The sequence below is a fragment of the Vitis vinifera genome, chromosome 11 (assembly GCF_030704535.1).
Source record: "Vitis vinifera cultivar Pinot Noir 40024 chromosome 11, ASM3070453v1".
Lineage (NCBI taxonomy): Eukaryota > Viridiplantae > Streptophyta > Magnoliopsida > Vitales > Vitaceae > Vitis > Vitis vinifera.
In genome coordinates this window covers 5314592-5342008 of record NC_081815.1, presented here as the reverse complement: position 1 = coordinate 5342008, position 27417 = coordinate 5314592, and the positions used below count along the sequence as shown (strand labels likewise).

The 27417-nt window shown below is 37.0% G+C and overlaps 1 protein-coding gene across 1 annotated transcript; it reads right to left on the bottom strand.

Annotated features, from left to right (window-relative positions):
* Positions 1-27417, bottom strand: LOC100252496 (uncharacterized). Its single transcript, XM_002282372.4, has 6 exons — positions 26937-27417; positions 24435-24521; positions 11792-11968; positions 11579-11665; positions 11429-11500; positions 1-2384 (listed from the first exon to the last, which is right to left on the bottom strand). The coding sequence occupies exons 1-6, from the start codon at positions 27123-27125 to the stop codon at positions 423-425; spliced, it is 2574 nt and encodes an 857-aa protein (XP_002282408.1). The 5' UTR covers positions 27126-27417; the 3' UTR covers positions 1-422.

Sequence of the window (27417 nt, the reverse complement as noted above, 5' to 3'; positions counted from 1 at the left end):
TTCAACTGAAAAATGACTTTGCATTCGCATACAGAATGTCCGGAACAATCACTTTTTTGAGACGAGCTCATGATCTCTCTAATTCTTGAATACCAACTGGATTAGCCACTAAAACACAATAATCTGAATCAGAACTACACCTCAAATCTGAAAGGTGGGCCACCTGCACTTAACTAACCAAAATAATCTCAGCCACACCGCCGATTATCGAACCCTACATTTTTGGATATTAAAAGAGGAAAAAACAGGAACAAAAAAAAAGAAAAAGAAAAAGAAAAGAAAAGAAAAGAAAAAATTTATTCTCTGAATTGAACTATATATATGTTACAAATCCTCTTAAAAAGGATTGCTGAATCTGCCCGGCAACTTGAACTTGTTGGTGGGGTAGGGCACAACCAACCCAAAAGCCATTGATACAACCATCAAGAAGAACATGTCAATTGTGAGCTGCTGGCAAGGAACCTAACGTGACTACACTGTTTCAACTTGGCAAGAGCTTCTTGTGTCTTCCCGTGCACAAGATCCACGTAAACTGCAGTAAGAATGACTTCAGAACTATTGGGTATTATGGATAATGCTTGCTTCACAAACTGGCGAGCTTGCTCCAATTCTCCTTGCATTGCAGACATGGTGGCAAGATTAGCATAAAGGGTCCCACGAGCTTCTTCTGGCTTAAGGAACGTAATCCCTTGTAAGTCCTCAAGAGAAGGGTTCTTTCCAGTCAATGAACCCCCATTTACTTCCTCACAATCCATTGTTTTCTCAGCTCGCCATTGTTCACGGTCTTCTTCACTGTAGGGCAATTCAACATTGTTTCCTCCAGACAAATAGGTTGACAAATGATCAGAAGCTTCCTTTGGCCGATTTAGCAAGCAGAGAGCCTCGGCTGCATACACATGACCCAAAAATGTGAATATTCTGGAACAATCAGGAAGTTTCAAAAGAGACCAGGCAGTTGACAGGGCCTTCAAGGGATTTTGCAGTTCCAACTCTACATATGCCAAATTAGCAAGAGTGGCTTGCTTGATCATCTGATTCTCTCTTCTACAAATATCTTCATATACTGCGATGGAGCTTTGTAAGATGGTAAGACTAGGCCCTCCCTTCTGTTCTTTTGCATCCCCATTTGCATTAACCTGACCTAAGCCCACTGTTATATTGGATGCCTTGGAATCACTGCCAGCTAAGTTCTTGTGGTTTGAGTTCTTGGCAGATACAACCTCACTTGATTCATTTTCCTGTAGTGTTGACTCTGAAGACAACCCAAATTTTGCAAACTTTGAAGCAGAACAGTCCAATAAGTGCAAGGCATTTAAGAGACACTGTCGGGCGAGGGACATCGAGAGTTTAGGCTGCCTATCATCACCCAATAACCAATCACCCTTTTCAACAGAATTTGCATGCCCATTCCTTGAAATTCCATTTTCTAATACAAGTTGTCTCCATTTTCCCTTGCCAATAACATGAATTCTAACTTCCGATCTATCAGATGGAGACCCACTGGATTCAAGGACTCCCTTCTCTAGTGCCATCAGACAGCATTCAGCAATTCGAAGCCACAATAGAGGCGAATTATAGAAAACCAAACTAGCCTTCTGGAAGCAGCGAGCAGCAAGTATTGGTTTCCCACAGGCCAAGTACTGCACTCCACAGTTATATATAATGAGAAGAGATTTATCCTGCGAGAAGGATGAGAGTTTTGGAGTCTTTTCCTTCTTAAGAGAAGAACTACCACTCAGTGCCTTGGAAAAAAATATAGTTGATGTATGGTGTTTTCCAAGTTGATAATGGATGCACCCAAGATTGTTGTTAAAAATGCTAGAAATCCCCATTTCTGACTGATTACTTGAAGCCATCAAGAGTTTGATTGCTTTACGGTGGTTACCACGAGCATATTCAAGCTCAGATTTCAAGAGGAGAGCCATGGAGGAATCTCTCCCACGTGCAATGTTCATAGCCTGCTTAACTTCACGCTTGGCAGCCTTCAAGTTCCTAGTGAGGAGCAGAATTCGAACCTTATAAAGCTGCAACTTGAGCTTCAGGTCCACGGTAGGAATAGATCGATCTGCAGGGGCCCTAGAAAGATCATTTAAAGATGGAAGACCAGCCGGTCTGGTTAGGTTCTGTCCACCAATGTCCAGAGCTGAAAACATGGTTTCATAATCGAGTGTCTCCTCTGATAAAGTTCTTGATAAAGGATTTTCTGAGGAGTTTAGACTGGCCACTGAATCAGAATTAGAAGCATCTGGGACCGTTGAATTGCTAGGGATAGAAGAGGATTTTACTACTAGATTTGAAGATTGTTGCTGCGCTGTGCTTACATTATCACCTTGACTAGCAGTATAACCAACACAAAAAGCCTTTTCCAGATAATTAATTATCTCCTGAACAGACGTAATATTGAGGAAAATCAGCTCATAAAGGAACAGAATGCAGATCTTCGATTTAAAAGAACGCAAGACATTCCAAAACCATGCCATACAGTATGCAAATGGGTGAACCAAAACATCCCAATTGAGGGTTGGCATGTCTGGGAAAAATAAAAGTGAATTTAGAAGGAAGTCAAAAATGAAACAGAGTAACCACATCAACCATGATGTCTATGCACAAAGTTTTTTGGTCCCAACATAATACAAGACCAACTAAAAAATGAGAAGATTTGATGAAAATATGGTTTAGAAAACCTGGCAGAATACAAATGATCATATTCACATTAAAAAGTTGAGCATTTTCCAGAACTTCTGTTCTTTTCATTTGAGCATGAACATCAGAGTACTAAAAACTAAAGAGACATTGAAATCCTGACTTGAGAAGCCCCATTAGTCTGCAGTTTTGACGAAAGGACAGAACCTAACTTGCATAACATATTCACATAATGCTTTCAGAGACCAAACAGGATGGTTATACTTCGTCTGCAGTGTTGTCAAACCATATTTAACTTGCACACTTTCCCAAACTTATAGGTATGAAGTCTGTAACTCAACATCCCCTCTCCTAAGAAGAAACATTACTAGTGTCCTTTTGGATCCTTTGAAACTTTGAGGGAAAGTATAAAAGAGAAGAAAATCAAGGGGGAAATGGAACCGAGTAAAGTGAAGAAGAATAATAAAAAAAAAAAAGGTTCAGACTCAAATAAATTTATTCTCACTTCTTTTTTAATAGATCTCAAATAAATTTATTCTCATGCTTCTCTTTTTTTTTTTTTTTCCTCTTTTATATGAAGAATGAAGAATTTGAAAATGTACAACTTTTACTATATTTGACTTCCCTTCACATTTCCACAGTAAACCAAATAAGAAAATTTAGGATTCCCTCCTCTAGTACTTAATATGAAATGAATGGACCCTAAAAATTTGTATTTGCACCAAGCAAAATGGGGTGCACCCTATATGTACACAAGAGGGGTATATGAGAGGCACGAAAAAGGAATAAGACACACACCCTTCTAGAAAAACAGTATATTTATAACCTTTTGTTCATAGTTTAGACCATCTAATGTCTTAACAGTATACAATTAGCCAATCCAAGTGAAACCCTAGATCATTTCAGGGCTTAATGAGGGTCTCCAATTTTTTATCTCAATATTCTTTTTTGTTAAAAGTTTGATTGTTGTGTTTTCTCTAAATGCACCAAATATAGGCAGAGGAGGACCATTATCCTCGTCTTCTTCGGCTGCTCATCCAACCCTTGTAGCTTCCATTACAACAGAAGTTCCCTAGGCTGACTTTGGAAAAACCCACTACTGCCCATAGAGATTCAACAACTCCCACAGCTGTTGGTCCTATTGCAATGAATCAAAATGTGATTTATTGATTCCTCACTAGATTTGCAAGGGCTGAATTTGTTCACCATCAACCATCCTTAACCTCATAAGAAGGTCATTTTAAGATTTTCAGCTGTTGATCCAATTGCAATGAATCAAAATGTGATTTATTGATTCTTCACTAGCTTTGCAAGGGGGCTGAATTTGTTCACCATCAACCATCTTCTCCTCATAAGGAGGTCATTTTAAGATTTCACCCACAACATCTCCGACAAAGAAAAACAAATTTTTCTCATAGAAGCATAAGTTCCTCAAACCTCATTAACAAGGAACAAATCATATCTTCAACACATAAGCAGTACTAAAAAGATTTCACCTTGAAACTCACTTTCCATTCTCCCTCCACCATAAGTTGTCCCCATCTGCTTGCAAACTCACAGAATTAATGATATGAATGATTATCAACAACCCTATGAAAGACTAAGAGTAGTTGTCACGCTCTTCTAAGCACAACACCATAGACTTTTGCCACTGATTAATCTACTGCTTGAGATCCCTTAACACAAGTTTGCCTCACACCTTCTCAACCTTGCTCCACCTAATAGCCTATCCCTATTTCCTTTCTCATCGAATCTCTTGATCTCATTTAGCACCCTTGCCTTCCCAAGGCTCACCACCAAATAACTTTCCACCACCCTTACTTTCTCCCCAAAACACGCCTCTAATCACAAATTTCATATTTAATGTATTTTTCCCTTTCCAAGAGCCACTTGAATCTAGCACAATACACACATTATTATATGTAGACATAGAAAACGACTCTAAATCACCTCTATAAATGTACTCTTGCCAACCAACTAAGACATCCAATCTCAATATCAGAGAACATTCCTAATTATTATACCAAGTAAAATTGAAACTTTTAGGCAGGGGCCTTCCACCTCATTGTGAGCCTTAATAATGTGCAACCCCTTGTATCAGGCCATCCAATCTCCTTCCCTTCGTCGGCTATTTGGAAAGTTATGGTGCAGCCTAGAGTGAGTTTTTTTGGGTGGGAAGCAACGTGGGGAAAGGCTCTCACCTTGGATCAGCTTCAAAGGAGAGGTTGGGCTCTAGCGAACAGATGTTACCTTTGTCAAAGGCATGGGGAATCAATTGATCACATTCTTCTCCATTGTGATAAGGCAAGAACTCTTTGGGTGCTGCTTTTCTCAATGTTCGGGGTGCAGTGGGTGCTGCCAGCCAAGGTTAAGGACACGCTTTCGGGGTGGAATGGGTCTTTTGTGGGAAAGAAGAGGAAGGGTGTTTGGAAAGCAAGTCCTTTGTGCCTTTTTTGGACGGTTAGGAATACAAGGAACAAAGTTGCTTTTGAGGAAGAGGAGCTGTCAATTCAAAGACTTAAGGCTTCTTTTGTTTATTTTCTTTGGTCGGAGACGAAGAGATCTATAAAAGATGGTCCCTCGACCTTAGTTGATTTTATTGGGTGGGTGGCTTCCCGTTAAGGGTGTGGGTAGGGATGCTCTTCGATCCTTGGCATTCTGCTAGGGAGCGTGGGGCGTTTTTCTTTTTCTTTTCTCCTTCTTGTACTTTTAGCCACTGCTTCGGTGGTTTTTAATACAATCTTTTTATTTATCCAAAAAAAATAATGTGTCACCCCTTTCTCCAAAAGGAAACCAGACCACATTAAAGTTTTGCCCTCAAACACCAAGTACAATAGCACCTTTCCTTAACATTGTGCAAAAACTCGCTTTTTTGCCATTTCATCAATTCTATACTACCTTCTGAAAACCCACAAAAAATAAAATAAAAATACAAATGATCCCTAAGATGTTTGAACAAGCACAAGACAGGCATTCCCTTCTAACACATCATTGCACCTCAAATGTCTTTTCTTAACAGGTAAAAATATAAATATCAATGCACTAAGAAGGGGGCAGAAAAAAACCAAAACAAAACAAAACAAAGCAAAACAAGTACAAGCCTAACTCTACAAGGATAAGAAGGAGGAGGAGGAGCCCAACTCTACAAGGACAAGCTAACCCCACAGGCAGTATCTTAACTATCAACAAAGTTAATCAAGACAAACTCCAATTCCACACCAACAACTGAAAATGGTGTGTTCCAAATTCAAACCCAAAATCTCCAACCCCTCAATAACACACCTATTTCATTCCTTCCAAATACACCAAATTGTATATAGTGAAGCAGTCCTCCCATAGCTTTTTTTGATAGACAAACAAAAAGATATGTTAAAAAGAGTCAATCAAGTAAGGGGTTTCAGCCTATGTAAATAGGGAGTATTTAAGAGAAGCCATCAATACAAAACAAAAGTGGCACTAAAAACAAGAACAACAAAAGACCACTATCCACAATCTAAATCATCAAATCCAACAAAGAAGCACATTCCCTCCTTAACAGGGATCTAGACCATCCAATCCCCTACAATATCCTCCATCTTTTGTCCATGCCTTGCACCTCTTTCACAGAATCTGGAAATACCCACTATAGCCGCTAAGATTGCTAACAAGCTTTCCCACATCTTTCTGGTTCTATCACTATGCATAAGAGTGAGGTTTGTTGATTCCTCACTTATCTTACAAAAGTTGCATTTATTGGTGGTCGTCGACCATCCTCCCCTCATAAGAACATCAATGGTTAGGATCTCTCCCCCATGCAACCTTCCAAGAAAGAAAAACAAATTCTCAAAGGGACAGAAGTGCCCGAAATTTCTTGGCCGGAAACAGGGCTTGATTCTCATCATGTAAAGATTTATAGAAAGATTCACCTAGAAAGTCCTCTTCTTCCCCTGCCTCCAAAGTAAACTATCCTCCCCTGATGCTAGCACTCTCACCTTATGTGAGCTCCATAAATTGCATCACAATCCCCAACTCCCAGTCTTGAAAATGTCTTCTGAACAGGAGGGACCAAGAGCCTTCTTCCTCCCTTGCCACCCATAAGTCAACTATTGCTGCCTTCCCATCGGAGGCAATCCTGAACAGATGAGGGAATGCCTCTCTCAAAGAACATTCACCTACCCAGTGAGCCTTCTTCCTTATTAATTGCACCCTATTATACCTCTCTTTAACTCTACCTCCTCTAAAAGCCAGATCTCATTTGCTTTAAGCTTTATAAGAATGGCTCTCTTGTAGGCATTGGTCATCCGATGGAAGAGCTTCATGTTTTTATCCCCTTAAGTCATAAATAAAACCCTCTACATGATGGCAAGAGCCATCAATTCAAACTCCTCAATGAAATAAAAAAAAGCCTTCATGGTTGATAAATTTGCCTGCAATCTCTCTTCTCAAATGGGAAATCATCAGGGTTCTTCTCACATACCTCTAATGGAGCTCAACTCCTCCCACACCTCTTTACTCTCCCTCCCACACAAAGGACCATAAATCCCAGAGAAAATCCAAATCAATCCATCATCACAACTTTTAAACTAGTAAGATAAGAAGTTTCCCCCTGCCTCTGCACCCATGCACTCTATAACTTTGGAATCTCAGAAGAGAGAAATCCCCCCTGCTGATCCCTTAGCATCAAGAGAAGTCCATTTCAAGCTCCAGTCCACACCCAAGCTTCTAATAATCTCAATAGTCATAGAACTGATTTTGATTTTCTGTAGGCAAACTAAATCTGATTTATATAAACACATAATGGATTTGATCACCTTCTTTTTACTCAGATGACACAGCCCCCTCACATTCCAAGTAAGAATTCACAACTTCATGTGTAAACCTTTTTTATGGGCCAACTATCAATTGCTTCCTCAACTTGTTTTCCTGTCTTACCCATCATAATTAACAAAGCTGAATAATTTTCAAAGCTCCCTTTCCTTCCTAGATCTGATTCTAGCTCCCTTCTTTCTTAAACTAATTGAGCTATTAAAACCCTTTTTTGCCTTAATGTCTCAAAGAACCCTCATAATCTCATTTGCATAGGCTTCTACTAAAACCTCCACTTCAAAACCACAAATATATGTGTGTGTGTGTTATGTGAGGAGGAAAGCTCTAAGATAGACCATCTATTTCCCTTCCCCACCCCCATGCACCAAAACCATCCCCCATGGATTGCTGGACTGTTAGGGCCCCTGAATGGGCATCCCTCAATCCTTCCTTAATAACCTTTGAACTTAGATGAAGTCCAAGGGAGTTATCTAGGAATTATATTGCCTGCCCATCCTTGAGAATCATTGGCAAAGGAACTCAGATGTGAGCCAGAGATTTTCCTTTACAAGCCCAATAGACCAACTTTACCAGCACATCTGCCAAATTGGGCATAGCACCTACCTTACTTTTGCACCCTCCTACCAACTCATTTAGAGACCTAATGAGCAATTGTTCAGTCCCACCCACCATCAGAAGCTCAAAGAAAGCTCAATCTTACTGAACATCTCCGAGTTAGCCACACATGCTCTTGAGCCATCCACTTCCCCTACACACATCAAGGCATGTGAATTAGCCTCTTCTTCAACCTCAAGACTTCCTTTCTCTTAATGGAATGGATCCAAAGGGGATCTCACTGTTTCCACAGCCTTCAATGGAGAGAACCACTTCGAGTTTGCCCACCATAAAGGATTAGAAAAGGACGTGGAACCCATGACCACCTATAGCCTTCATAGCACCTCCATGCCATTGTATTTTACTAGGATTCCTACCCACGACAAATTTAGACACATCTATGTATCTTCATCCATCACTAAAAATCCACCACAGGCATCCTCTACTTGAAAAACCCTCTTCCCCGTAGCTGTAAAGGCAACCTTGGAACTTGTGATATATGGACACATTAATTTCAGCCAAATACTCATGTTGACACAATAAGACACAGCTATGGGTGTGAGATTTATATTGATACACTTATATGACATCAAATATAGCTCTTTAGCTTATCAGTGTTTTATCTCTTTCTTTAATTTTTTTTTTTTAAATTATACTTACATCAGATGTTGTATTAGATACAACTATTTTTCCCTTTCTCTTTTTTTTTTTTTTAAATTATATCAAATAATAGCATGAAAAAAATTGCAATAAAAAATAAAGAATTTTTGAAGTAATTTCTAACTTGTGTAACTAAAGAAATGCTTTATTTATTTATTTTTATTTTTTTGAAATTATAATAGACAAAATTTCAAGATAAATATAATAATTACTAGCATAAAAAATCTAAATATAAATATCAAAATTAATATCTTAAAAAATACAAAGATAAATTATAGTAATTATTATAAAAAAAAAGTCAAAATTTTCATATGATAATAAATTAAATATGAATTATATTTTACTAACATTTAGTATAATTTTTTAAAGTTCTAAACTAATCAAGGTTTACGAATAATATGATACAATATTTTCTTAATTACTTTTCTCAGCATCCCACTAAATTAAAAGGCCTATAATTAATAGATTCTTTTTGTATAATTAGTGGTAACATCACAATAAAACAACACTTGGTACCTTATTAAAATAGAAACGATATAATAAATATATTTAGTAACTATAATTAACCATGTAGTACAATAGATAACTTATACTTATCTTACCATGTTTATATTTAGTGTTAATTTATTTTTCATTAATGTTGGATTCAAGTACCTACACCCATAGTTGAAATCTTTTTTAGTTGAATCTCTTCGTCTTAAGATTTTGGGATCCAAAAGGATTTGACACCTAGACACGTACCCACACCTGACATTTGTACATGAACCCATGTAACATAGCCTCAAACTCTCACAAATATTCATCACTCCAAAAATCCACTTAGGAGCAACCCACTGTGGGATTATTTATGATTTATCTATTATAAATATCAAAATAATATAAATAAAACAGTTAATAACTTTAAAGATGATAAAATATATAGCTATAGAAATTCAAATTAATTTAAACAATAGAATCTCATTTTATCTTAATATTTAGAAGTTACATAATAAAATTAAAAATAATAATAATTTAATAAATTTTTGTGTTATCCTTATCTCAGCTATCAATATTTTTCTTTTTTAATCAAAAACGAAATATATATTGATAAGAATAGTAAAGTTTAAGAGAAGGATGAGAGGTTCTCCCTACAAAATACAAAACCTGATCAAAGTAAGACTATACTCCTCCACTATACACTTATAACTACAGATGAAGATATGTACAAAATATCACAAGAAATCAAAATCAAACTCAATCAAACGTTATCCATCCTTTTTGAAAACTGATGTCCAACTTAGTTAATAACATTAACTGGGATTCCTCTAAAAGCGATAATACAAGAGGCCCAAAAGGAGGGTAGAAGTGAAGAAGATCCCACAACATCCCTTTTGTTCTATACTTTATCCTAAAAAATCCTAACATTTCGCTCTTACCACACAATCCACGATACAGTGAGGCAAGCAATATGCCAAAGAGTTTGGCCTCTGATTGAATTCCCCAATCCTCTAAATGAAATAACCATCATACCTCCAATACTCCTAAAGGAAACCCAATCCATATTAGCCATCGTGAATAACTTATACCAAAGTTAACAATATTAATGATGAAATCTATATAAAATTTTTAATTACTTATATATTTTCTAATTTTGTATAATTATTTTTATTTTTAATAATATATAAATTATATATTTATGACATCATTGGTTTGACTATGGTTCAACCAATGGTCCGACCATTAAATTGTAAACCGATTTCCAATTCAAAGATTGAAACATTGGGCACGAGCCTCCCTCCCTCCCTCCCTCACTAACCCCAAGGTCAAGAGGCTTAAAAATCCCTTGTAGCATTAGCTATCCCTTTTTGGGAACCAAAATTAAGAATGTACGATTAAGCTTCACTCAAAAGAGTGAAGCTCCATAAGAAAAATAAATAATATCCTACCCGTCGGGATAGCCCAATTGATCAGAGTGAACACTAAGAAGTGTGGTCCCAATAAGTGGCACATGGTCTTAGATTCAAATCCTGTCACAAATGATACCCTGAATTTACCCGATGTTGGTTGTTGCGAAGCGATTAGCACCTCGAGCTTTGGGTCCCCATGGAGAGTCCTAAGGGCTTGCCTATGGAAGGTTTCCTCGATTATCAGAAAGAAAAGAATAAAAAAAAAAACAGAAAGAAATAATATCCTCTTTGGTTATTTCTTAATTATGCTGCCAAAAGATCATGAAAAATTCATCCTAGCATGGAGCCTTATCCTCTCTAAGGGATCTATGGGCAGCCAAAATTCACATGCCAAACTCCTTTCAAGAGTCAAACAATCCACAGATATCTTCACATCATTTGTAAAATTTTCAGTTTCCGCTCTCTCACAATGATAAAATGTTTGGATTACTGAGTACGATATTTTGACATGAAAACCTACTATGTTTAATTGTTCAATGCAGATAGCATATCACCAGATACCACTATCTGAAGGTAAATCTACTCCCCTATCTCCTAGGAAAAATAACAAAATTACCACCCAAAAGATGCAATTCCTTTGTTTGATTGCTGTATATTGAGAATATGTCATTCTCAGTACATCACCACCAACGGTTTGAAGGCATGAAAAATGGCATAAGGACTTCAATGCATAAAACGTGAACCACCATTAACATTTTAAGCAAATGCATAAAGAATTCCTGATGCCAAATAAATTATAAACAGAAGGAACAAGTGACACTCCTAAAAGTTGAACTCACCGCACATCTTGATACATCATGAGATGCTAACGCAACATCCAGCAACAAAAGGCAAATATGAAGAGCTGTTGTCTGCAGATAGATAAACAGCTAAACAATTAACACAGGATCATAAACATCAAAACAAATTAAGAGTAACATTTACTATACCTCATCTATGGGTTCAATATTTTGATATAGTGATTCCAAAACTGACAGTGCCTTTCCATATTCATGAAGATGGAACCAGACAATTGCCTGTATATGATCAAGTTTGATTTTTAGTGTCAATCCAAACAGCCCATACATGAAATGATCCCTAGAAAATTCAACTTAAAATTCTTGCACTTCAAAGAAACTACACAAAAATCCAAGTGAACATACCAGGTTAAGAGTTGCCACGGAAGTGTCAAATTCATCAGTGTAAACCATACTGCCACTACTTGCAGCAGAGAATTGAAGTGCCATGGTATTAGTTCCTTTAGATCCAACTTTATTACCAAGATTGGTAGCAGCCTCCGCATTTTCTCCAGATGCATGAGCAAGTTCTTCGCTTCTCTTCTAAACAACATTAACCAAAGTATAAAAACAAATGAATCAACAATCAAAACATTATAATGTAGTCCAAGCAAGTTTAATGTGCAAAATTATGGAATCAAATAATTATGATAGCTTGAATTACTCTAGCGCAGGTACCTTTTTTTGTTCAAATATGCAATTTATTCTTTTGGTCCCTAATGCGACTTGAACCAAGAACCTCCCACATGCCCATCCCAACCCCTTCTCCATAGCATATATTAAGCACCACAAAACAAAACTGGTGTGAAGTTTTTCCACATTAGCTGCCAATTGCTCCTTTTTTATTGTTATCAGAAATAGGAGATGCATATATTTATATTAATGAAAACAAGAGAAGGATAAGGAGTCGTCCCTACGATTACAAAAAAACTAATAATAATATGGTTGACCTCCTCTACCATACAAGGAGTCCATACAAAAGATTTAGGCTACAAATGTCATTCCTCTCAAGGATCCCCTCACCCTTTCAAATTACACACCACAAGCCAATATAGTTGGATAACTCTTAAAAAGGATGCCTTTAAAAGCCTTGGCGCAAAAGGCCCCAAAAGTGGAATAGAAGTGAAGTAAATCCCATAACCCCTTTATTGTCCCTCCCTTATCCTCAAAGATTCTGCAATCTCTATCTCACCACACAATCCAAAGCAATGTGTGACAAGCTATTTGCCAAAGGATCTTGCCTCTACTGGAGCTCCCTGAATCCCTATATGAAATGATCATTATATCGCATATACTCCTGAGTGGAACCCAATCAATCCTAACTTATCTTAATAAATGGTGCCAAAGCCTCAAAGTCACTAGACAATGCAAAAAGAGATGATCAATAGACTCTCCACTCCGCTTGCATAAAACACACCAATCAAGCCTAAGAGATTTGAAAGTTCTTCTCAACTATAACATGTCGTTTGTACTTACCTTCTTATGATTTACTAACCAACCAAAGACATTAACTTTAGAATTTTATATAAATTTGGCTAAAGAGAAAATATCAAAATTTCAAGTATCGGACAAAGCCATAAAGAAAGATTTGACTATGAATGATCTTGAAGAGGTCAATGATCATACTCTCGCATCTAAGGTGGATGAAGACAAGTGCATACAAGTAAGGGACAACATGAGTCTTTCAAAATCCTCAATCTATGAATCCGTAAGGTTGCGACGAAAATTAAGACTCCAAGAAAATGAAGAAAAATGACCAAGGATAGTTGAAATAGTAAGATTTTTTATTGTGACAACTCTATAAAAACATGAAAACTATGGACACAAAGGATGATCTCCCCACCACAAATCTTTCCAAAAGCGAATTTTCACCCCCATCGCTCAAAAAACAAGTGTAACTTGAAAAAAACCTAGAACACCAATGCAATGGCCTTCCAAGGACACCTATGTGATCATTTGTCTATAATGTTGGCGTCCCATCCATTAGGATGTGCCCCAAAAATGTTCAAAATAAACTTATGCCAAAGGTTAGAACTTTCCCTTGGAACCTCCAAAGCCATTTCCTTAAGATAGCACGATTCCTCATAGAGATCAACCCAAAACCCAAACCACCATACTCCTTAGGCTTACACACTTAAGTCTCAATTGATGAGAAGATCTTTTCTACTCTCCCCAACTCTTGATCAAAGAAATCTCTTTCCAATTTCTCAATCTTATACGCTACTGAGACTAGGATATGGAAGAAAGATAAAGAAGCAGTTAAGGTTGTGGGACAAACAAGTTTGAATTAGAGTAATTCTACCTCTTAGAGACAACAAGGCCTTTTTCCATCCATGCAACCTCCTCGAAACCCGTCAATCACTGGGTCCCAAAACGCAACTACCTTTGGATTCCCCCCTAATGGAAGACCTAAGTTAAAGGGCAATCTGAAACTTTGCATTCGAGCATTAAAGCAAATCTAATAATCAAATCTTGACTTGTGTTAATTCCAGATAAAGTGCTCTTGTCTAAATTAATATTTAGCCCTGATAATTTTCCATAAACCAAAAGGATTAGTTTAAGGTTTTGTAGATCTTCTATAAAAGCTCTAGAGAAAAAGATGGTATCAACTGCAAATTGTAAATCAAAAACTCTAATCTTATCCCTACCCACTAGGAATCCCTCTACAAGACCACTCTCCTTAGCTTTTAGCATCATCTAACTTAAAACATCTGCTACTAAAATAAAAAAGAAAAAGGAAGGAGGATCCCCTTGTCTTAAACCTCTAGTTACTTTAATCCATCCTTTGGCATTTACATTCACCAAGACCGTAAAGCTTGTTGAGGACAAACATCCTTCATCCAAGACCTCCATCTTGTACTAAACCCTTTTTACTCTAATACATGGTCTAGAAAACCCCAATCCATATGATCATAAAGCCTTCGTAGAATATATTTTGAAGACTACCAAATCCCTTCTTGAACGTCTTTTCTCATCCACCACCACCTCATTGGCAATCATAACTGCATCCAAAATTTGTCAACCCTCAACAAAAGCTCTTTTGAAGAAGTGTATGGTTTCATGGAATAACTCTTCGGATTCACCTTGATAAGACCTTAGAAATGATCTTGTACAAACTCGTGACCAGGCTTTTAAGTTTGAAATCAGAAATTTTGTTGGTTTGTCTTTTTTTGGCACTAGGTTAATGATAGTTGCATTTATGCTTTGGTTGATGACCCCACTATTATGGAACTCTGAGAACACCCTTAGTAGATCCTCCTTAGCCAATGAGAACTATTTTTATGAGAAGTGGAGAAATTTACCACAAAAAATGGTCATGTCATAGGTCTTTGTTCACAAGCTTCAAGCTTCATTGATTCATTAAATCAGAGTTATTAGCAATCCATTTATCAGCTTAACTATCACAAATTCTCCTAGGATATCCACTATCCCTTTTAAGAGAGACTTGCCCAGATCATATCTCAGAAGCTAACAATAACAATAGCACTTGATCCTACATTAGCAACAACATTTTCTCCCAACTCCACCATACCACAAGTTTACAATCCATAAAATTGAGGGCCCAAAAGCATATGTCCCATTATTGTGACTACCTATAAATGAACATAAAAAACCACCATCTTACAGTTTAAACATGAACCCTTTCCAGCAGCACCCATCAAATATCTAAATATGGAGATAAAAAAATGAGTGCACCTATTTGGCTTTGACCTCTCACTGTTTGGTTATTTCTGGTGTAGAGAATCTTCACTCTATATTTTGTTCTTTTCAATTAATAGAAAGATCTATTGGGTTTCTGATAAAAAAATAAAAATAAAAAGTTTAAAAAAACCTTCATTCTATATGTTGATAGCATTATTTACCTTTTGCATTATGCAAGGAAAATGTGAATGCTTCTAGTTGGATACTGCATTCTTCCAGTTTCTTACTATGTGAAAATTTACCACGTACTAGATTTTACACTGACTTTGAATTCATAAGTGTGTATGGGCACGCATGCACGCACAAGCAGACATGTTCCCAAGTTTTGCATTTTGGGAGTCATCATGTAAGGCAACCCAAGTTCACATCAACACTAAACACCAATGTTTGTGTTTATTGTATTTTTTTTATTTATTATTTTATAGATAAAGGAGAAGATATATTAAGAAGAGACGCCAAAAGGGCTACTCAAGGTATACAATACTTATACACCCACGGCCAAAGCAACATAAAGAGGAAAATGAACAACCAAACAAAAGGGGCTAAAACAACCTCAACAAGAACTCAACCAATCAACAAAACTAATTAAGGTCAAAGGATAATCATCTATAAACAACTTTGTTCTCTGACCAAAGGAAGTATACAAAAAAACTTTTTAGTCTCTAGATCGAAAACATGTCATCATTGAAGGTCATTTTATTCTTTGCCTTCCACACCGCCCAAAAGATGTGCAAGGGAGCCAGACTCCACACCATCTTGTGCTTTTTGTCCACAAAGAATCATGCCAACCTAGTAGGGTCAGTCTGACCAACGAAGGAAGCACCCAAGACACCCCTAACATAATAAAGAGCAACTCCCATAAAACCCTTGCTTTAACACAATGAATAAGGAGGTAATCTATGGTCTCTTCATTCTCATGGCACATATAACATCTATTTGTTAGAGATGCCAGCACTTAATATACTTCCTTGAAGCACTCCCTCTAGTCCATTGGATCTATTGAATGAAAGGTTCCACCATTGGCAGCAAAGATCAATTTGCATCCAAAGCTTGATCTAGGTTAAATTGAAGGGATTAGAAGTTAGAGAAGTTAAACCTGTTAGTACAAATGGTAGGTTACAGCAAGATCTAATATTGAGATGCTAACCCATGGTGCTGCGGGAGGTTTTCCCACTAAAAAGGCATCGAAATGCCTTTGACAGTCACTTTTATTACATGGGGACTTTGGAAAAGAGTTTTGAGTTTGCAACATTTAATAAGTAGGATTGAGTTATTCTTGATTGGTGTATCATGCATAAGAATGCAGCAGAATTGACCAATCACCTTTTTCTACATCACAATTTTGCTTTGAAAGATTTCTTTTTATATAGGCAAATAAGAAGAATATCATAAATGAACAAAAGATTCCCATAAAAAATAAATAGAAGATTCTTATAAATAAATAAATAGAAAGCACCTAGCAAAGACACAGGAAGTATGTGAAGAAACCAAAACAAAATGAAAGAACAATAAATAAATAGAAAGAGCCTAGCAACAGAGGACATAGGAAGTACACTAAGAAACCAAAACAAAAAGAAAGAAAGAAAGAAAGAAAGAAATAACAAACAAGAAAAAAAAACCACAGACACTAAGAAGGGCTAACCCTATCCCCAATCTATCAATAAAATTAGAAGCGACAAATTCCCCATCCACCAATGAATTCCTCAATCATAAAAACTGAGACTTGAGAAGATTGTTGTTTTGTAAAGCAGCTAAGAACACTCCACTCCAAAAAAATTCCACTGAGATTTGAGGATCCAGTGGATTATGCCTATGTCAAAAAATGAAGTTTCTTTTGGGTTGGAGATGAGAAGTCATCCCTAAAAAATTTGGTTGTGTTTGAAGAAGGGATGCACATGGAATCTCCAGAATATTTAGAAGAAAAGAACCAGGAGAATCTTCAGATAATTGAGGGTGAAAGCAATCTAGCAGAAAGTCTGTATAGCAAATACCCATTTTTGTAAAGGGTCGCAGAGGATGTAGGGTTTGACTTCTTCTACGGGGTTTTCTAAACTCCCTTAGCGTAAATTGCAATTATTTTCATTGTGTCATTGGTATTCCAGGGAGTAATTATCTTCTTTTGTCATTAGTATACCTGGCTGTTGACCCTGTTTTCTTGGATTTTTTTTTTTATAAGGCAATAATAAAATTCATTAAAGGAGGTGTTGACCCTGTTTTCTTATCAGTTGCTTCTAATACAATTGTTTATCATAAAAGAAAAATGCTTCTTCCTGCATAGATGTCAAATACATCCAATTCATAAATGGAGACATGTAACAATTCCAATATGAGTAGCATAAAAACTGTGTTTCATTGCGGAGAGGAGTCCTCGTCGCTTTTAGGCTTTTTAGAGTGGCTAGCAGCTACTTAAGGGCTGGTGAGGTTGTTTGTTTTTTGTGTTTTTTGGTTTAGGCTGCTATGTATACTCCCTGTATGTTTTGTGGCTTTTTGCCCCTTAATATATTTTGTGCTTATTTATCAAAAAAAAAAAAACTGTGTTTCATTGCAGCAGTAGACTAAGTAACCACAAAAGATGAAACCAATGACCATCCCATTAGTAGCTCCCACTTTTAACTCAAATTTAATTAAACATTTTGCCTTGCAATTCTTTCTTCCCTATTGCTACATCATCAACCACAATCATACTTTGTTTTTTAAGAAATCAAGGATATTATTCATGGATTTCAACTAATATTTGCAGACCATATACCTTTTCCTATTCAGTATCATGTCTCCTAAGTTCTTTTAAATCTTGAAAAACATGTAGAAAGTATATACATACACATTTAAAAAAAAAAAAAAAAAGTACAAAGTACACAAAATCATACATTGAACATGCCTATATGCAAGAATAAAGTATTAAAACGAATAACCAAATCCAATTTCATGAAACAATGGAAAGGTTAAAAGAGGTAAATATGGTCAATCAGTATCATCCATCTACAAATATTGAACCTTATAGTTTTAATGAGATTTTTTTTTATAGATAAGCGCTGAATATATTGAAAAGAGGCTCCAACCAAAAAATATATTGAAAAGAGGCCAGAAAGCCACAACGTATATAGGGAGTATACAAACTAGCTAAGCCTCACAACCAAAAGGAAAGCAAAAAAACCCCACCAGCCCTTATCTGGAGGCTATCCACTCCAAGAAGCCTATAAGAGACAGCGAACTCTCTCCACTATACAGTCTCGCCCAACACCATAAATTACAAACAGAAGAATTTTTTAATTTCTGAATAGCTATCACCCCCCCCCCCCCCCCCCCCCCCCCTCCCCCCTCCCCCTTTTCCCCTTTTAAAAGCTAGTCTATTTCTTTCCTTCCAAAGAGTCCAAAAGATGTACAACGGTATAGACTTCCATATCTTTCCAAATTTCCTCCTCCCCAAAGAAAGTCCCTTTGCAATTTTTCTAACCTCCGCGCAACAGACTTGGGCATACGGAAAAGAGACATTTGATACAATGGCATACTAGCCATCGTGCTCTTAATGAGAATGAGTCTCCCGCCTTTGGAAATATATTCGCGTTTCCAACACGCAAGTCTTCTCCTCATCTTCTCTTCCACCCCATCCCACATGGAGGTATTCTTATTAGGAGCCCCCAAGGGCAGCCCCAAATACACAAAAGGCATAGAACCCACCTTGCAGCCCAATTACGCTACCATCTCCTCCATCTCTTCCACCTCGCCAACTGGGATTATTTCACTTTTATCCAAATTGATCCTTAACCCTGACGCGGCTTCAAACCAAAACAAAATCCAACTCAGATGAGTTAGATGCTCTTTCCTAGCCTCACAAAAAACTATTGTATCATCAGCAAATAACAGATGGGATATATGCACCGGCTGTCTTCCTCCTCCTTGGATCCTACACCCTAACAGAAATCCCCCTTCAACAGCCCTCCTAATGAGATTGCTCAACACTTCCATTCCCATTACAAAGAGGTAAGGAGAAAGGGGATCTCCTTGCCTCAACCCCTTAGAACTTTGGGAAGAAACCGGTTGGCACTCCATTCACCAACACCAAAAATTTGGTTGTGGATATGCAACTCCACATCCAACCCAACCACTTTGATCCAAACCCCATTTTTCTCATGACTTTCATCAAAAACTGCCAATTTAAGCTGTCGTAGGTTTTCTCTATATTTCTCTTCCCTTTTTTGCCATGCATCAATTACCTCATTTGCAATTAAAGAGGCGTCAAGGATCTGCCTGCCCATTACAAATGCATTCTGATCAATGGAGACCACTTTCCCTATCACTTTCTCGAGTCTATTGACCAACACCTTGGCCAATAATTTGTACAACCCCCCCCCCCCCCCCCCCCCTTCTTGGGTAACAATACCAGAAACGTATTGTTGATGCTCTTGATGAAGGCACTTTGCTCATAGAACCCTTTAAACAAATCCAAGACCTCCTCTTTAACTAGAGCCCAGCAGCTTTGCCAAAATGCCATAGTAAAACCGTCCGGTCCTGAGGCTTTGTCCCCATTCATCTCCATTAAGGCACTATGGATTTCATCCTCAGAGAAAGGGTGCTCCAAATTCTCTGCCTCTTGCTGACTAATTTGCTCTAACTGCAGCATTTCTATATCTGCCTTCTAATCTGAATTTTCTGTGAGTAAGTGTTGAAAAGCATTAACTACCCCTTCTCTCACATCCTTTTCCTCAGTCAGCCACATCCTATTTATCTTAATTCTGTCCATATGATTGATTCTACGATGGGTAGCCGCCATGCGATGGAAAAGCATTAACTACCCCTTATAGTTTTAATGAGATTAACTTAACAAAACAGATGTTTTCATTCAAATAGTCTAGGGACATTTCACAAAATAAACATTCAAAAAAGTTCCAACTAGTCTATTAATAATCATTGTCATGCCACAATTTCCAAGAAAACAATGGTCGTAAGGCTATTGACATAGACGTGTTTGTATCAAGTCCAACTGTCCAAAGTTCTAACCTTTTAAGTCCTATTATTAATTCATACATACCTGTCTTTACCTATCAAAAAAAAAACAGAGTTCTAACCTTTCAAGTTTGTGATCCTAAATGCTGAAAGGGGAAAAGACTTCCAAAAAACAAAACGGAACACACACACACACAATACCTTAAGCACAAGGTTTTGTTCTTCCCTCTTGTCATCTTTAAGGTCATGCATGTGGATCAACATAAACCATTTCATAACACCTCAATATTTGTATGGATAATAATCAGATTTAAGCTCCAATCTTCATGTGCACTATGTTTCCAATTCTCTCTTCTTATCCTTCTTACATTTGACACTCACACTCCTTGTTATGAAATGTAAAAGAAAAAAATTTATTATTATAAATAATTTGATATAAATAGAAAAAGAAATATTCATTTCAATGATTTAATTTAATTAGAGGTCGATTTTTGTATAGAAATAGAGAAAAATGAATAAATTTTACATGCATATTTCAGTCACTACATATTTTCAGAGAAATTTAGTAACAAAATTTACCAAACATTTAAGTACTACTTTTGAAAGTTTTGAGACTCATAATTAAAGAATATCAAATGCTCACTTTATGTCACTGATGATTTTTATTTTAGCAGAGCTAAAAATAATTTTCCTAAAAGTTGCAACAATTCAAGAAATTGCTTATTTGTTTGCTCAACTTCTACTTTCTGAAATTTCTAATTCTTCACTTAATAAGGTGCTTTTGTAAAAGGGAGCTGGCAATACGCAACCGAAAGAGAAGCTTTCCAGAAACATGTCATAACTGGAAAATATAGGGGGGAAGATGGAGGTTGGGAATCTTGTAAAGTCAAAAGTGGCTATGGGGTTAGGCTTCATGCAATGAAGAGGTTGATTTAAGAAAGGGTTGCCCCAAGAAAAACTCGGTGGGTGTGAAGGATGTGGTGTCCGACGAGAACCTCACTGATTTGTCTTTCAAGAATTTTGTCTTCTTCAGCGAGTACCTAGGTTTGCATGTGGAAGGATTTGAGAATGGAGTGCAATCCCTATTGAGAACATATTTTTAAAAAGTGCAAGGCGCACCTAAGGCGCAAAGTCCTCTAAGAGACTAGGTGCAAAGTGCAGCCTAAGGCACAGGATTTAGTGAAGTAAGGCACACCCTAATTTACATACATAATTTTATACAATACGATTAAATTTAATATCCATTTATTTGTCCTAAGCACACATATCATCAAATATTATCCAAAATTTCAACCCAATCAACAAAAAAACATAAAAAAAAAAAAAAAAAAAAAGTTTCAAGCATAAAAAAACTAAGAATCATGATTGTTGCAGAGCCCAAATTAGGGCTTTTTTCGCTTTTATTTCACCTAAAACGTAGTGTTGTGGATGAAATAAAAGCAAAAAAAGAAAAAAGAAAAAAACCATAACCTGGGCTTTGCAACTAGATTGTTAGGCAAGCTCCTCCCTATGACCATTAGAAAAGGTGTGAACGATTCGCTCCGGTGGAAAGAGAACAAGAATGGAACCTTTTCAGTTAAATCTTTTTATAGCTCTCTTTCAAGGGATATCAAAACCCCCTTCCCGGCCAGAACTATTTGGACGCCTTGGGTCCCAATTAGAGCTAGCTTCTTTGGTTGGGAGGCGGCTTGGAGTAGGTTGCTCACCACTGACCGTCTGAAGAGATTCGATTGGAGCATTCCCAACAGGTGCTTTTTGTGTAAAAATCAGGAGGAAACCATAGATCACCTTCTTTTGTTTTGTGAAAAGACCATAATGTTATGGCTTTTGATTCTCTCACTCTTTGGGGTGCAATGGGTGATGCACTCCTCTGTGAAAAAGAACCTCCTGGGTTGGCATGGTTCTTTTGTGGGCAAGAAAAGAGAGAAAGCTTGGAGTTGGAAAAAAAGGAATAGGAGGGTCTTCAACGATATTAAGAGGAACGAGCAAGATATTAAGTCTATTTTTTTGTACACTTTTGTGAATTGGGCTAGGATATATATAAAGGAACACACTTTCTCTTTGATAGATTTTGTAGATTGGCTAGCCACCACTTAAGGGTAAGGCTTGTTTGCCCTTTGGTGTTTTGCTTCTTTGTATCTTGGTATACTCCGTGTATACTCTTTCCTTTGCCTTTTGGCCTTTAATGAAAATACTTTACTTATCAAAAAAAAAATTGTGATACCAACATTGCTGAGAACTAAGAAGAAGAAAAAGAAGAGAGAAAAAAAATGGAAAAGTGCACCTTTGTGGAGCTTCGTGCCTAAGCAATGCCTTCCTCAACGAGCTATGCCAAGAATAAAGTGAGGCATACGCCACCTTGCACCTAGGCGCACCTAAATCATGCCTTTTAAAACTATGGTCAAGAAAATTGGAGCCGAAAAGAGTTGTAGTTTGGAGGGCTCAAGTTCTAAGAGGAGGCCTTTCTCTGCTTCTCGCTTTGAAAGGGAACTTTGAAAGTTGGAATTCTCCATTAACTAAAATCTTTCAAGGGGAAAAAGGAGAAGGTGCAGGAAGTGTGGGTGGGATTTGGTCTCTAAGTGCCTAGGCTAGAGATAAGTTGTGGGGACGAGAGGTGTAGAGTCAAAGGATATTTACATTCTCTTCTTTATGTGTAAGGGCTTCACAATAGTTGGCTTGCTTGTTTTTTCAAGGGGTGGTGGGTAAGTGAGCTAGGTAGTGGCTTGGGGGTGTGGCATTTGGAGAAGCAAGCTATTCTTGCTTGTTTTTCTGGTTGGTTTGTTAGCCCTGGTCAGATAGCAAAATGTGAACAAGGTTGTGTCAGTTGGGAGACCTCTCTTGCATTTTGGCGCTCTTCATATACTAGCTTAAGAAAGGTCAAGATCAACTTGAAAAGAGAGGGTGGTTGTTGGTCAATATTGCCTTGGCCCAAGGGAATTGATTTCTATTTTTCTTTTCTGTTAGGTGTAATTTGGAATCCATGAGTGTCATTTGAAGCAAGTTATTTCGACTAAGAAGCTAACTAGGGAAAAGTGTTAACCCTAGATCAACTTCAAAGGAGATGGTGGTTGTTGGTCAATAGATGTTTTCATTATAAGGTTGAAGAATTACCTATTAAAAAAAATTGTAAGGTTGAAGAATCCATAGACCACATTATTCTTCATTATGCCAAGACATGGGTCCTTAGGCAATTGTTTTTCACTCTGTTTGGTATTTTTCGAGTGCAATCTACCATGGTCAAGAAACTTCTTTAAGATGGCATGGATCCTCTGTGGGCAAAAGACACAAGAGGGTTTGAAGAGTGACTCTATTGTGCATCTTTTAGACCATATGGAAAAAAGAAAAAGGAATTGGAGGTCGATTGAAAATAAAGAGCAATAGCATCAAGCCTTAAAAAGTTCTTTGCTTAAAAATTTGTTTTCATGGTGAAGATGTAGATAGATATAGGTTTTATGTCTTTAATTGATTTTGTTGATTGGTTGGGTTCTCACTAGAGACAGAGTTGTTTTTGTGTTCTCTTCCTTCTTTTTTTTTTTTTTGTACCTTTGACACGCATTATATACATCTTGTGTATTTTGGGACACTGTTTCTTTGGAACTAATAAAATCTTATTATTTGCCTATTAAGAAGAATCATTTTACATAAATATTTTACTTTAACAATCAGTAAAAAGTAAAATATAGGAAGTGTTTCTTTTTCAATCAAAAACAAGCATCAAACATATCTTTTTTATCAAGTATAAAATAAGGTGCAGAGTGAGGCACCATGCTTAAAATATATTACATTATGCAACAAGGATTTATAAAAAATAAAAATAAAAAGTAGCTTGTCTTTGTCTCATAACCAAAGAGTAAGTTGCCTTTATACAAAGGTGTTCTGATCAATAGCCCAGAAGAGCACCACTCACTCATCAGAGCTCACTATCTTAAGAATAAATAAATAAAATAAAATTACAAGACTGAGACAGGAAACTGGTTAAAAAACTCTATAAGAATGTGTTTTATGCCAACTATTTAAAGTGCTTTGAGAAGCTTTTAGGCAGCCTATCTAGCATCATCCCTTATTAATTGTTTCATTTTATTCTTAACAAATTGTTCACTTAGAGGGCATCTCTGCTTTACCTTTCTCAATAAAGTAAGATTATTACCAAACAATTTTTTAAAAAAAAAAGTGATGCTCTAAAACAAGTAAAATTCAAAAGAAAAAAAGTAAAATTCAAAGGAATGTCTCATAACTATTGATAAGATAAAGCTTAATTAATTTCTAAGAAGAAAATTAGGTGGCAAGATATTGAGTATATGTGAATACAGGTACATGCACCTACGCATAATGTAGATATCCAATATAAATATACATAACATACCTTCACATTATTCAAGACTTCAAGCAACTTCTTGGGATCTGAACAACCATCCCGAAAGTATTCCGCAATAGCAATATTATGAAGAACCTGAATTACATGCCCATATAGTTCAAAGCTCTAAATGATGTGCTAGAAAGAAAAGAAAGTTTATCATAAAATTTAAATGTTGATATCTTGAATTACTATAAAATTTATATCCCAAAGGCATCCCACAATAGCAATATTATGAAGAACCTGTGTTACATTCAAAGCTTTAAATGATATGCTAGAGAGAAAGAAAAAATATTATAATTTATATGCCAATTAACTTGATGCATGTTGCATGTATTTTAAAATTTTCAGATATCAAACATTATAATTCAAAACAAACATCTCAATCATTTTATAACAAAAATCAGAACGAAAAGGCAAAGTTTTATATCAAGTCCTTTGGATTGCTTAAATAGTTCCTGGAGGCAAATGAAATGTGTGTGCAAAGTGCTTAAAGTTATGGTTGGAGATTCTAACTAACAATTTCCATGTAATGTTGTACTAAAATGTACGTTTATCACAAATCCTGTTCAGTAGTGATATAATTTTCCTAGTCATAGCCCCATCAGCCCCAACTTTGATTTGTTGTCATACCCTAGAACAAATGGGGAGTCTTAAGGGACATTTATCTTCAAATCACAACTTTAGCCATATTCTAGGAGAAATACCTGACAGAATGCAAATAGATTGAAACCATTTGATGCCTTCATCATCATATAAGTTGATCATATAGTAGTCAAGTTCTTGAAAAACACAAAGACAATGCAACAAAGAATGCAGCAAACATGATCTTCTCATCAATTAACTAAAAATAAAATCCCATATTTCCAAAATAATCCGTAAGATCACCTTCTATGGAAAGGAAGAAATTATTAGTACACCAGCATAGACAGTGGAAGAGCCAGAAATGGAGTCTAGGGGGGGCACATATAGAAGAAATATTTTGGGGAGGAGGGGTAAGAAGTGGGGAGATTGTGGTATTTAATCCAATGGAAAGCTTGCTTTTCATTTGTACATGAGGTGAAAGGATCTATCCCACCATTTCATTTTATTTTTCGAGGCTGGGCGCTAGGGGGCCCGGGGAGGTTGAGCATAGAGGAAGTTATCAATTAGAATATAAAAGGATTCCCTCATACTTCATAATCAGAACCCTAGACCTACCCTTACTTCTTTTGCTCACAAATTTCCATGACTGGAATAGGCATACTTCATGCAAACCAATGCAAAATCAGCTGTTATTATGTCTCCTCAATGCAGATACCCAGTGCTGAAAGATGTTTACTCATCCAGTAAATGGATCTTTGATCATTTACAGAGCCTTAACTTTTTCCTCCATTCCAACATATAAATGAGTCTTAGGCCCAAGTCCAGGGCCTAAGCTAGCTCCACCAGTGAGCATAGAGGAAGTTATCAATTAGAATATAGAATGACTCCCTCATACTACACAATCAGAACCCTAGACCTACCCTTACTTATTTTGCTCACAAATTTCCATGACTGAACTAGGCATGCTTCATGCAAACCAATGCAAAATCAGCTGTTATTCTATGTCTTGTCAACGCAGATACTCAGTGCTGAAAGATGTTTACTCATCCAGTAAATAGATCTTTGATCCATTCCAAGCTCCAGTATACTTAGCACATTTACAAAGCCTCGATATTCTCCTCCATTCCAACATATAAATGAGTCTTATCTTCAGTCAGAGCACAAAGCTTATCCCAATCCTCTTCTGCAACCAATATTGTACACTGCCATCATTCTACAGATCTAAACAACCAGTATTTCCTTTCAATATTTCATTTTTTTCAACCATGAAGCTCCTCCTAAATTTTATGAACTATTCACATATCTTTAACCATGTCATTCCTTTTCTTTTTGCATTGAAACTGGCAGATGCCCAGGGGCCATTGCTTGGTGCAGTAACAACTCCTCCAAGCTACCAAAAATGAATAAGCAAACTCAAATCCGATCATAGCCATTTCACGGAAAAATACTAAGCTCAGTCCATTGCAGTCCACTTTCCAACCCAAACACGAGTCTTCACTAGGAAATAACCTCTGACTTGCAATGGCATGTAAGCGATAAAAGACGCGGGCAGCCAAACAGAGACATGTGGAAAATTACATATTCATCACAATAAATGGCACCTCATTTTCGTCTTTTCACCAAAAAAAAAAAGAAATCGGCGCCGTCTAATTCCACAAAACTATATAGAACCAGTTAAATGTTCTCACAATATGCAAAATCGCAAAAAAAAAACCCGAACTTCCCAGCTAAAATCAATCAAACCTATCTATCAAAGCGCAACACTAAAAAACCTACAACTCACCGCCAAAAAAGATCGATTCGTTTACTGAAAAACAGAAATCAGAACACGCTCAACACTAGACCCCCAAAACAATCAGCAAAAGATCCAAACAATATCAACACAGACAAGCAGAAATATAGAGAAATGAATAAAGAGAAAAATACCTTGGGATCGTCCTCTTTCTTCTGCAGGAGCTGATTCAAGACATCGAGGCACTCAGAGAACTTCCGAGACTGAAAGAGCAGCGCAGCGTCCTTGGCTAGAGAGGCGGCAACGGAGAGGCCGGCATCGTCGTCCGGAGAAGCGCCGTCCCTGGTGGCAGCGGATGATAGCGATGTATCTCGCGAGTCCATTGACAGATCGAGAAATCAACGCTTGAGAAAGCACCAGAAATGTATGTATTTTATATATTAGGAAAAATTGAAAAACCCTAACTCCAGTAGAAATCTCAGTTGGGCAAACAGCAGAAGATTTGGCGTTTCATTTGAAATCTGAGTTTCGAAACCGCAAAGGTTTTTGGGCGCCCTCTCTCTCTCTCTCTCTTTTTTACGAGATTTGCAGAGAGAATGAGCTGTTAGACAATTTGGGGAAAGGAAGCGGATAGAGAGAGAAAATGGAGAGAGAAAGTATAGAGTGAGAGATTCT

Bases quoted from the DNA above. Each gene is read 5' to 3' on its own strand.
- LOC100252496 (XM_002282372.4), bottom strand. From the start codon at position 27,125: ATGGACTCGCGAGATACATCGCTATCATCCGCTGCCACCAGGGACGGC. The intron at 24,522-26,936 runs GTATTTTTCTCT...CATGTAATTCAG, and splicing joins AGAAAGAGGACGATCCCAAG to GTTCTTCATAATATTGCTAT. The intron at 2,385-11,428 runs GTGAGTTCAACT...ACGTCTGTTCAG, and splicing joins ATGATGTATCAAGATGTGCG to GAGATAATTAATTATCTGGA.